At 45.8% G+C, this 13,164-nt stretch overlaps 1 protein-coding gene across 2 annotated transcripts in view; it reads right to left on the reverse strand.

Moving 5' to 3' along the window:
- Positions 1 to 13,164, reverse strand: part of DPH2 (diphthamide biosynthesis 2) — a 174,900-nt gene that overhangs the window by 48,224 nt on the left and 113,512 nt on the right. For both annotated transcript variants that reach the window (XM_078664206.1, XM_078664239.1), the window contains exon 5: positions 12,239 to 12,928. In XM_078664206.1, the coding sequence (XP_078520332.1) occupies positions 12,239 to 12,928 (690 nt within the window). The remainder of the gene's footprint in view (positions 1 to 12,238; positions 12,929 to 13,164) is intronic.

Raw genomic sequence — 13,164 nt, forward strand, 5'->3', positions numbered from 1 at the left:
TTCAGGTTACAGGTAAAGTACGATCGCGTTACTTTTGTAACCCAGCACTAGTCTCCTAGGGCCAGCACTGGGGACTTAACTCAAAACAGGTAGCTAATTGCGTTTCAGTATTTCGTACGATTTTTAGGTCTCGCACCGGCGACGCAATCGCGTAGCGATTGTCGCTGGGAGGCCTATTGTGATCAGTTTTACTTACAAGGAGGGTAAGGGCAGACAAGAGATGTGCACGCGCCGCCTGCCGTAATCGGATCAGGTCGTGCGCGCGTTCACCATCTCCTGTCTCCCCTAGCTCGTACAGCACACAGAGACACACGCACGCGCACAAGCACACACACACAGACAGACACACGCACACACACCCTTGCCCAGCTGGCGGCCGCGGCACTTGTCGCTCACCACCAACTCCTCGATGCGCCGGAAGGACACAGCGTTCAGGTTCCAGTCCAGCAGCAGCAGCCGGGGGCAGCAGCAGTCCAGCAACAGCCGGGGGTCGAAGAGCAGCGTGTCGTCCGGCATCATGGCAGGAGGGAGTGGCTACGTGTCCAGCCCCGGTCGCCGATACCAGCCCGGCAAGAGCGCGAGCCTCTGACGTGGCACGGTGGGTACGGGCTCCTGGCACGCGCCGTGTGTCCGCCCATTGGGAAACAAGCGCAACCGCAGGATGAAATAGCTTGAAAACAAGCCGCGCCCCTAGCGTGACGGAGAGGGGCAGGAGCCAACCGATGTGCACACTAAAGCAGAATTTCGGGTAAAGACTGTCGATTGAAAGCATTTAACCTCGACCGAGCAACAGTCTGTTAATAGGATCTGCAACAGCATAATGCTGCCTTTCTTTCCTTAAATGTTCTTCACTGTCAACAATATGCAGTAACTTAGTGGTAGTTTTGCTTTGAAGACTGTATTCTCCACGTTTCAACAAGAATTATATTTGATCATACACTTGGGTGGCCACGTTTCAGTCTTTACGTTGCAGGATGCACTGACGTGCGCATGGAGCCACTTTTCACACTTGGAGATATCGGAAGATGTGTTTTTGAGGAGCGGGGTGACTTTGAGTCATTGAGCGCATTTTCTGGGCATATTGATGAGGCACAAGGGGCATTCACTACTGGCTCAGACAGTGCAGTTTGCCGAGCCGGGTCCCCACCGTTAGAGGCATCATTTAAGTTTCTCGCCGCTCCAGGTTCGGGGGTGGTATAGAAGTTGGGGGTGTGCTGAGGCCAGTGGCTACATGTGGGGTTCTTCCTGCCTCAGTGCCTGCTGGTTTATAATCGGTATGCACTTTAGAACCTTCATTTTATTACACTGTCTGACACGAAAGGATCACTACGATGTGAATGCACACTAGCTACTGTAAACCGTATTCCAGTGACAATCTTTGTGACAATACTTTCATACATAGAATAGTCCAAGGCCGTGAAGATTCATGGGGGATCAAGGACCCTCTATCTCCGTGATTTGTCAGTTTTTTTAAAGCCTCATTGTTGTAACGTTGTTTTTCTAGCGTTCCATGTTAGTAAAGGAGGTACCCAGTTAACTTTAGATGAAGTGAATGTTTGAAGGGTAAAGGGTCTGAAACATCTCATGTTACTGTGTGGTCCATAAACTCCACGGGCTTGCAACTCTTGTTTACATTTAATGTCTGTTCTTGTGGTGACTTGAAGTTCCTGTGTTGTTTTATTTCATAGCACTACTACCTTCTTTTAGCAGGATGTTGTGAATCAGTAAGTATCTATCGTTCCTAACTTATTGTTTAGATCTATAGTGGATTGGAGAGGTAAAGTTTAAAATTGAGTTGTTATTATCCAGGAATGCCAAGTCATCTGTCTGTAGTCCATATTTATTTCTCTTTTTTCTTCTTTTGATGCAAGACAAGTCCCTCTACTAACAGTATTTAAATGTGTGTATTAACTGGATGATTACAATTTTATATAAATGTATTTTGAAGCCTTGGGAGAAACAATAGTTAACAGTTTGACAGACTTTCATGCTAAGGTTGTGTTTGGAGCATCAATGAGTTTAGATAAGGAGAAACAACAACTGTAGTAAAATGTGCTTGAAGTGTTCACACAGTAATCTTCTGAGAACACAGCATTTGATGCATTTTGGGGCAGTATTTATTCCTTTACTCCGACTGTAACTGTGTATTTGGAAGTGGGATTGCTTGCATATAGATACAAACTGCAATGGGCTGCCACTCTTCTCCCCTATGCATCATATCACAGCTATCATTCACACTAGTTTGACAGTAGTAAATGTCCATGTACAGCCACAATTCTTTTCTACATTTTTGCATGTGTGTTGGTCTTTGATGTAAAGGGCAAATACTACTATGAGTTTTAGCCAAGGGATATGTGGGATGTCGGGTTGATTTAGAGAACTAGAGCCTTACAGCTTTGCTTGTGGGCTGGCTGGTGGCCGGAGTGGCTGCCCCATCATTTACTCTGGATTCAGTTTACTGTTAGTTGGACAGGACTGAGAGTGGAGTGGGTGTCCACCCATTGTGATAAAGGAGTGTCCATGCCTCTAGTAACCTTCTTGCTTCATCTTTGGAGCTGAGATATAACTGATTGGGAAGGTAGCTTCGGGGGCAGGGTCCATAAGTACTTGAGTTGGGTATGAAGAGGATACATTTTGAAAAGTTTTATGTATATTTGGACCAACAAGGACCTGCAGATAGCCTTGAATCCAATTCGAAAAGTACTCCAACCCATCAGTCATTTCAGTATTGCAGATCCATGTATGGATCCATGTTACAGACACAATCTTACAACCCCACACACACACAACCACACACACACAACCCCAAACACACACAACCCCACACACACAACCCCCCACACACCCCCACACACACCCCCCACACACAACACCCCCCCACACACAACACCCCCCCACACACACAGCCCCACACACACACAGCCCCACACACACAACCCCACACACACACAACCCCACACACACACACCACACAGAAACCCCCACACACACAAACCCACACATACACATCCAATTCAAAAAGTACTTGAACCCATCAGCCATTTCAGTATTGCAGATCCATGTACGGATCCATGTTACACACACAATCTTACAACCCCACACACATAACCCCACACACACACAACCCCACACACACACACAACCCCCCACACACAACCACACACACACAACCACACACACACCACACACACAACGCCCACACACACAACCCCCACACACAACCCCCACACACAACCCCTCACGCCACACAATTACACTCTACTAAATACAACATACACTCCTCATAATACCACTCAGTGCCACATAATTATATGCTACATATTTACACTGTGCTCAACGCAACATAGTCCAAATACCACTCAGTGCCACATAATTACACCTAACATAATTACACTGCGCTCAACGCAACATACACTCCAGATACCATTCAGTGCCACATAATTACACGCCACATAATTACACTGCCCTCCATGCAACATTCACTCTAAATACCACTCAGAGCCACATAGTTACACGCCACGTAATTACACTCTACTGAATGCAACACACACTCCACACAATTCCACTCAGGGCCACATAATTATATGCTATATAAATACAACGCACTCAATGCAACATACACTCCAAACAATACCACTCAGTGCCACATAATTACACGCCACACAATTACACTATACTGAATACAACATACACTCCACACAATGCCAATCAGTGCCACATAATGCGACATAATTACACTGCGTTCAACGCAACATAGACTCCAAATACCACTCAGGGCCACATAAGTATATGCTACATATTTACACTGCGTTCAACGCAACATACACTCTAAATACCACTCAGTGCCACATAATTACACGCCACATAATTACACTGCACTCATTGCAACATACACTCCAAATACCACTCAGTGCCACATAGTTACAAGCCACATAATTACACTCTGTCTATCTCATCACCACAGCATCACTCAACACCACCACAGCATCCCTCAGGGGCACCACAACATCCCTATGCGTTACCACAGCATCACTGAACGCCACAGCATCACTCGTCACAACCACAACATCACTCAGCGCCACCAAAGCATCAATCTGTGCAGCCATTCAACAACAACTGGTTCAAATATGTTCTCTCAATGTTTCAAGATTTATTACAAATGTCACAAAAAGATGTTAATATTTAACTTCTGTTCTTGAATTTTCGTCACAATAAAATACACTGAACATAATCTTCACTAAAGTTATTTACAAAAGTTTAAGCTATTGCCATTATAAATTACAATAACTTTTATTTAAGTATTAATTATTAAATAAATTAAAAGCCATTGTTATTTGTAATATCAATACATCTAAGTCACATAAATATATTACATATTGCATTACAAATGCTATAGGTGTCCCATTTGCGAAATTTAAAACTATTGGCATTGTAAATGACAAAGCTATTCATTTCGCTATTTTCAAAACCAACACATAAATAATACATTTGTCATTTACAATACAAATAGCTAAAACCTTCCTATTGAGAGACCTATTGCATTGCAAATGCATGTTAAAGAATATTTGCAGTTTTCAAAAGTAGACAGAAGAAATTTCATAGAAAAGCAGACAATGGGTTCCTATGGAGAAAATACAGGTTACTAGTAAACCCGCTAGGGATTACTTTTGCGGTTCAGTACTGGGCTGAAAGGTACAGTACTGGCTTCTCTCCTGATCACAAGTGAGTATTTTCGAATTCGGACTTTGGCTAATTTTATATGTATATTATCATGTTTTCAAAACTTCACACTTAGAACATTTTCAAGTCAAAATGGGTCAATGTTATCCAATGGCAGGTAAGTGAATTACCGGTTTCCAGGTGAGTACTTGGTTAGTGAAGTTAGGGTTCTGGGCATAGACTCAGGGTCAGGTGAGTACAGTTAGTTTAGTCCCAGCGGAGCAGGGGCGGCCGGGTGCAGAGCTAGGTAGGCCCAATGTTATGCAATGAGGGAAAGATGGCCTTTGGTTGGTGGCAGCCACGCGGCTCTGGGCGCGGGGCTCCTGGTCACTTGCTTTGGGCAAGGGGGGGAAGTAGGATAGGGCAAAGAGGTCACCGCCAATGGCACTCGGGCGGCTGGGTGCAGGGTGCTTTTGAGCCGTCGGGCGCTCAATGTTATCCAATGAGGATCTTGAAAAAGGAACAAAGGCTGCAGGCTCGGGGACGGTGACTCTCCAGGGGCGACCAGCACTTCGAGAGGTAAGTTGGGAGGTTGGAGCCCAGGTAGGTACCCCAAAGGGAGGCACAGGGGGCTGTAGGGCACCGGATGCAGGGGTGTCTTTGGGTGTCGGAAAAACGTACCCTCGGCTGGTTGCGGTTGGGGTGGCCGCTGGTTCTGAGTCTGCAGGCGTCGGCTGGTTCGTCGAGGAGGGTCTTTGGGCACTGGACTTCGGGTCCCAGTCGCCGGGGGGACGTCCACGTGGTCTTGGTTCGGTTTGGCCCGGCCCGGGCTCGGCTGGTGCAGAGTGGGCTGGTCCGGAGCATCCTGGTGGGCACCAGGTGGGTTGTTGCAGCAGAGCCTCTGCTGATGGGAGTCCCAATCGTCGAGAGGGTCAAGGCAGGCAGGTCCTCTGGGTGTCCCAAGGTTGCTGTCCACGGAGGTCGCCGGGTTTAGGTAGGAGCAGGTTCCAAGATCAACAGGCCGGTGGGGCTGGGGCCAAGTCAGTTGTTGTTGTCCTTTTGTTAGCAGCTGCACGACGGGTCTTCTTCTTCTTGATCTTCATTCTTCTTTTTTATATCGGGATCTAAGGAAGGAAGGTTCAGGGAGCCCCTAAATACTGAATTTAGGGGCGTTACAGGTAGGGCAAGGGCAGGGACCAATGGGTCCCTGTCCTGAGGTGAGTACACCCCCTAGCCTGCTCCTCTTCTGTGGGAGGGGAGCAGGACTCCCCATCTACAAGATGGCCGGGGTCCGGGGTCGTGCTTCACCTCGCCTCCTCCACCTGAGGTGTGGAGTTGGCACAGGTTGGCACACCCCCCTTCCTGATGTAGTTTTTCCCGCCAGTCTTCCCGCCAGGGTGGGGGTAGGCCCGGTGGGGGCTGGTTGCTGGGTACAGCAAATGGTCTGGAGAAGCTCTCAGAGGCGGTATGCCTTTGAAGCTTCCCCCTGTCCATCCTGGGGGAGGAGACATATCACCTCGCACAGGATGTGCATTGTTGCAGGCCAGGAGAGCGTGGGGCTCTCCACCCAAGGGTCCAGCAACATGTCTGCTGTGTGGAAGCCTCTGTAGCCACTCAGCCCAGACGTGGATTGTAGGTTCGGGTTTTGGAGGGCATCTCTAAGATGCCCTCTCGTGCATTTTACATTAAATCCCACACTGGCATCAGTGCGGGTTTAATATGCTGAGAAGTTTGGGACCAAGCTTGTCAGTCTTCAGTGTAGCCATTATGGTGCTGTGGAGTTCGTAATGACGACCTCCCAGCACCATATACTCTTAAATGGCATCACTGCACTTACAGGGCCCAGGAATGGCCCTGGGTACTGTAGGGGCACAGGGCTCATGCCCCGGTGGCCTCTCCTCTGGCATAGGGCACCCAGCTGGAGGGATGACTGAAGTATGCCAGGGCAGTGGGTTCTGTGGGCATGGCACACAGGGATGTGTGCCATGTCGACTCTTGCTTTAGTTCGGTACTTAGGCTCTCAGCCTGCAAAGGCAGTGTGTGGGTGCCAGGGTACAGGGTGCCTGAGGGTGGCACAATAAGTGCTGCAGCCCTCAGAGGTCTTCTCTGGTCACCATGCCCTGGGTACCTAGGGTACCATTTACTAGGGGCTGACAGGTGGCCAGAGATGCCAATTGGGTGTTAAGTTTTAGAATAGCTTGTCTTTGTAGGGAAGGAACACAGGCCCTGGGTCCCTGGTTGCCAGTGGCCCAGGGCACACTCAGTCAAAGTACATCAGCAGTTCAGAAAAAAAGTGGGGGCATACCAAGGCAAGAAAGATGGCACTTTCTCACAGTGAGGTAGAGAGAAAAGATACATCAAGACAGATTGGGAGGTATGGGAGTGACTAAAGATCATGGGAAGTGGGAACGACAGCAGGAGTGCACTAATGGGGCGAGGAAAATCTTAGGAATAGAGGAATTAGTGAGAGAGGTGAGGCACGAGAGATTAGGAATTGTTAAAAAAGCAGACCAGGGAACAAAACATGGATACAAATGATGGGCAGCATCGCATCTGAGCGACGTCATGGGATTGGAGAAACGTAAAAAAGTGAGGGATGGGAAACATAAGGAGAGGGTAGGAGCGAGGATCTGGGAGAAGAGGGCCCGTTTTATTAAGAATAAATAATTCTGTAAAAAAAAAAGCTCATCTGTATTTAACGATGTATCTGCTGCTGTGCTTCAATTCACAAGCGGCCCTTGCAGCCGGTGTCTGTCAACGAAAGGCCCTTACAGGCAGGTGTTCTTGGTGCACAAGCAGTGTATTGTGCACACAACGCTTTCTAATCAGCCAGAGGTGGAGCTTGCAGTAGCTCTCGCGGCTTGTGTGTTTCTGGGCGGCCACAGCCAGTGAACGTGCACGCGACGCCTCGCGCCTGTGCTTACAGAAGTTCCTCTCAGACGCTCTCAATCAACGAAATTCCCTCACGTTTGAGCTGCGCGAGGAGAGTCGAGTAAGCACGGACCAGCCAGGACTTTATTTATGTATTTTTTTCCTGCCTGCTTCTGCTCAAGAACAGCTTTTATAGCCCCAGGGACATGAGCTCATGTTCCCCGTGCCCCACCCCGTGTCGACTGCAGCCCAGCCCGACTGTGCCTGACTCAGAGACTGACTGAGGCTGGAGAGGGGGGAAGAGTCAGCCCCACTGTCTCTCACACCCCAGGTGTGCGCCCCAGGTTCTTCCCTTATTTGAAACTCTCAGATATCTGATCTTTTATGCCAAAATGTGAGCTAACGTCACGAGGGCTGGTATACCTCTTCAGACGAGGCAGGGCGCACCCTCCCCCCTGGAGATGCAATCCATGCTCGGCAAAACCAACAACCTTCTCTCTTCACCCAAAAAAAACAAGCGGCACTGAAAGTGATCGCGAGCTATTGTAAAAAAAAAAAAAAACACGCCTGTGAGTCGTGCGCGCGCGCGCCATTGCGAAGCATATGTTTTCAATTATCGCTCCCGTGTCTGGGCACGATAATTGAGAACATATGGGCTTTGGTGCACGTAACAGACACCAATAGGCCATAGGCGGAGCTACGCGACCGCCTGTGGCCTATTGCGTGCTCTGTTAAAAAACAACACGCACTACAAGCCCAATCAAATGGACCATAGGAAATGAACACGCACGAGCGTGTGCATTTCCTAGGTCCATTTTGAAAACCTGGACAGAAGGACTTTTGCTGCCCGAACACTACTGCGCAGTGTATCACTAGGCGCGAGACCTAAAAAGTAACGGACAATTTGAATGTTCCTTCCTTCAATGCATTCTGATAACGCAGGTGTGAAAGTCCTCACCCCAAAACTATTGAATGGAAAGGACTATTAGGATTTTCCAAATGTAGCTTAGTTGAGGACAAATGCAAATCAGATGCTGTATGAATTCCACTGTAGCTCCACAAAGTATGCAGCACATGCAGCTAAGGAGCCTCCCCCCCCTTACTCCAGCCGGCACCAAACTCTAAAATTGGTAGCAATAGTATTTCAAACGTCATGATACTCACTGAGACCCTTGTAGATGCTGCTGAAGATATTGTAGAGGTTACAGAATAGAAAAGGATTAAGCCAAAATCTGCGCCCCTTGTCAATTTAAAAAAAAGTTTCATGTTTTCCCCAAAAGATAAATACTTTATTTTTAAACTTCAGTTTTGAAAACTGTATAAACAAGATTCTGAGACCCTTCTTCAATTATATCCAAATATGTCAAAATTCTCTCCACATTGGAGAGCCGTGGTGAAGGACTCAAAGACAATGAATTATTCAAATCCTTTCAAACTAAGAATTTTAAGGGACGTTCTTGTGCCTATTTCAAATGATGGAAGTAGTTGATAAAATGCCTGATTAGTACATGGTCATATTCATTAAGCCAAACCTTAGCCTCAATTGCGAGAGAGAACAGGAATTGGGCAGGAAAACAGCTTTAATGCTCTGCAGATTAAGAGCTCTAGGCCTGCATTGATCTTACTTGGAAACCTAATGACTCCATAAGTTACAGCTGGGACATATTTGCTTGAAAAACACTGTCAAGTTTGATGTCGCCTTGAACTATGAAGATTCACATATCGTCTGAATGCAAATTGTAAATAATGGACTTATTTTTCACTGGATTGGGATGTGATTTTCAATCACTCCTCCAATTTTGCCATGCTTGCAGATACTGATAGGAGTAGGTCTGCCCAATTTTGGTACAGCCAATATAACAACTGAGCTTGCCGGGAGGTTTTCTGTAGGAGATTATTTATTCTTTGCTGATGTTCATGACCAGGTTGTCTTTCTGAATATTGGTATGTAAGGCTTCCAAAGAACACTACAGCCCAATTGGAGTAACTTCAAGAATTACTGTATCATGGTAGTGGAAAAAAGCTGGATGCTGACTCCCCAATTGGCCATTGACAGCCAAACGCTTTGCAACGCCCACAGAGCCGTACAAGAGGACGGCCATAATACCTACAAATAAAAGTCCAACTATACTCCCAGAACTGTACTCAAGATCAGCACCCCCAACTCACCTGCCTTCTCACAAGAAAAATCAGTTGGTGGGACATCAATCTCAGTGCAAGCTTCAAAACTTATCAACTCCTTCACAGCCAAGATATAAAATATCCTGGATCATCACGAGATTGTGACCCAGTACATCAGACATCAAACAAAATAAGCAATTAGGGTTTCATTATAATCTTTTGCAGAATGAGTAAATCCAAATAACTAAGAGGAAACAATAACATGTATGTGGAAATTGGATAGGAACTGAGCGAATAATAGCAAACTTACTGAATGTCACCAAATAAATGTCTGCTCACTTGTAGTTTAAGTTGCACAATTTTGAAAAATATGATCGACCACCATCTACTCTGTTAATTTATCCTTAACCCTCGTCCACCGTGAGTCTGGACATCTGCATAAGATTGTCCAGATGTACAATACATGAGTGTTAACATGTGCAGGGCCGAAGGCATAGAGGTTGAATCACCATGTAAAGAAAGATGGGTTCCGCGTATTTCATAAACCTTTGGTAGACATCCTCCCAGTCATGATGGGGAATTGTGACAACAATGGTATGTGTAACAGCGCATGGTATCCTCCACTTAAAAATATTTATATGATGCCTCCTGGAGACGACAATGCTAGTGATAACAGGCATTGCTCTACCTGCACTTCATAGGGATCAAGGTACTTTGGCTTCCTCACAGTAGTGTAATCCAACGCAACAGCTGGTCACTATGAATATGGAGTCTTTAAGCTTGTTCTCACTGCTCCCAGCATACTCCCTCATTCTACTTCATTCTCTCTACTTTGCAATATCCAATAGACCTGCATACTGATAGGAAACAGTAGTTACATCTGCCTGTCTAGAGAAATGTTGCACCACTCAGGAAGCACAATATACAAGAGCTCACTACGAGTGTAGTCTATTTCCATGCAATGTCTTGTTCCCTCCTTCCCATGCCCCTCAACTATAGGGCCCCTTTTGTTTAGAGGTGAAATGGAAGATGTAGACACCATATCTACAAAACTCTTTTATTGCATGGAGTAGTAACTGGGAGGGCAAGTGGACAGCTTATTCATGATTCCAATGCATCCTTGGAAAAGTATGCTGAAGGCACCGATTGCAAGTGAGGAAAAAAAACAATGACTCAATTAGCTCTAATACGAAATCCACTTTTGGGTAATTGACGCTGTGGAAGGGTGTTACAGTGTTATTTGACATAGACTGGGAACCCACCATGCCGGGAGTTATAATTTGCATAGGAGGCCAGGAAGAGGTTTTATTCTTCCTGTAGGTCAAACTCAGTGGAGGAGCAGAGGGTCACCAGAGGCACCAGTGCAACCAGATCTGCTGTGTTATAAATCAGAAGGGAAGGTGTTGTGCACTGTATGTTGGGATACTGCATCCGATTTTGTAGTTAATATCTGAACGATTTTTGCAGCGTAGTTGAGGGTATATCAAGGGCATGCACGTAATTACTATAGAATTTAATCATGGAGACGTAAGAAGCCAAAAAGCACCTTGTTTGGAAATAAAGAGTTCACTTCTGCAACAAAAAAAAATTTGGCAACCAATTTTTCTCTAGAACTGTGCCTTAATTATTTATGAAAAACTGTTTCCTAAGAACTAAGGTATGAAGAAAGCCTCCTACGGTTCTACAAAAAAATGAAACTCTTCCTGCTCTACTTACAATTGTTCACCCCATTGCTTTTATTTTTTTACTCATCTGTTTTTAGCTACTCCTCCAACATCTGCCATACCCACTGTTTTAACATTTTCCTGGTACCAAAATGCATTTCTATTAGAAATGTGTTCATGGTTCTGGATTTTTTTTTTACCTTAAAAGAGCATTGATGCCCTCCATGGGCAAAACCTGTACTATGAGGAAAAAAAAGACACAAAGACATAGTATTTTTAGATACGAATGTTGCTTGTTCAATCATTATTAAGCCGCTCAAAGCCTCAAACCTGTGATAAAGGTGAATACTTTGGGAAGATCTGGTTCTGGAGTTTTAGGGCGGGGCTGTGCCTCTGAAAGGGGAATTTTGCTTCGATCATTCTAGAGTCACACATTGAACCACATGTTAAGCGTGTGGCCAAGGGGGCAAAATCTTCAAAGTGACAAGTGGCCTCTAAAACAGAGTTGCTTAAATGTACAAATAGGGAAAATATCCTGTGCCCAAGTCACTGTTACCAACCGTAATAAGATTACACTTAGATTCCCACTTAATAAAATATGACCAAAAGCAGCACTAGTTGGATACATATGCGTAAAGCATATAAATGAGCCAAGATGTTATACCTGGGCACCTTATGCCAGGCAGACTACATCCTCAAGCTGCTCCACTGGCTGACAGTAGAACATACCCAGTTCAAAACTCTATGCTTAGTACAGAACAGTACACAAATACAGCCACTGGGTTGTGATGCCCTTCCACTCCAGTCAAAACTGTTATGAACTGTTGTCCTTGGCACTGCTCACCCCCTGCAGATTACCCAGAAGGTAATGTCAGAATTACATGAAACTCTGAACATAACTTTAATGGTTTCGGCGTTGTTACCTGGCAAAAGTTCCCGGTAGTCTGTAATGTAGTCTCCAGTCCACTCCCGGGCCCTGTTGCATGCTACATCCATCTCAAAAGGAGTCACGACTGGTCGGTAGAAGTTGCTAGAATCTAGCAGAGAGTTTTCGGGGCAGGCTACTAACACATAGATGTCCACCTCCAGGAAGTTTGCGAGCTTTGCAGCGTTCAACTTTCCCATCACAAAGATGTAGCTCTTCTTCCCAGCCCTTCGAATGACTGTCTTTAGATGCTCGATGACCGAGAGGTAATCTGCAACGCCAAGTGTGCCCACCAGAATGCCAACAACCTGGGCATCACGAGCCCTCTCAATCAAATAGTAACGCTTCATCAATGCCCTGCTAATGTTCAGAGTCTCACGCCGGCCCTGACCACTGGATGGGTTGAAAGTGCAGAACGCACACTTGTTCCACGTCATCATGAAGTTCGTCAGCGTCAGACTCTCTTCACCAATATAGAACACACTGTATCCTTCAAGTCCAAGTTTGCCGTCAATAGAAAACCGGCGCCCAAACTTCCTCACTATCTCTGCATCTGGGCACTCTGTGGAGTCATCAGTCTTGACAGGATGGAGGTTTGTTTTTTGGATAGAAAGTGAACCTCTTTCGGATTCGATACTGGAGAATGATGCACGCAGGTACTCAGACCTCAATATGGATTCAAGACCACCTGCAAGGGCAAGAAAGAGAAAACCTTCTAAAAGCAGCAGTATTACCAACATATACCAGTAAACATCTAAGTCTAGTAAAAAAATAGAAGGATGCACACCCCATTTAAAAGTACTATATTACAATCTTGAGATTAAATGGATCTTGTACAGTACACAATGCTAAATGAATTATGCACATCCTATTTTAAAAGTACTATATTACAATCCAGAGATGAAATGGACATGAGTGATTTTG

Source organism: Lissotriton helveticus, chromosome 1_1, assembly GCF_964261635.1.
Source record: "Lissotriton helveticus chromosome 1_1, aLisHel1.1, whole genome shotgun sequence".
Lineage (NCBI taxonomy): Eukaryota > Metazoa > Chordata > Amphibia > Caudata > Salamandridae > Lissotriton > Lissotriton helveticus.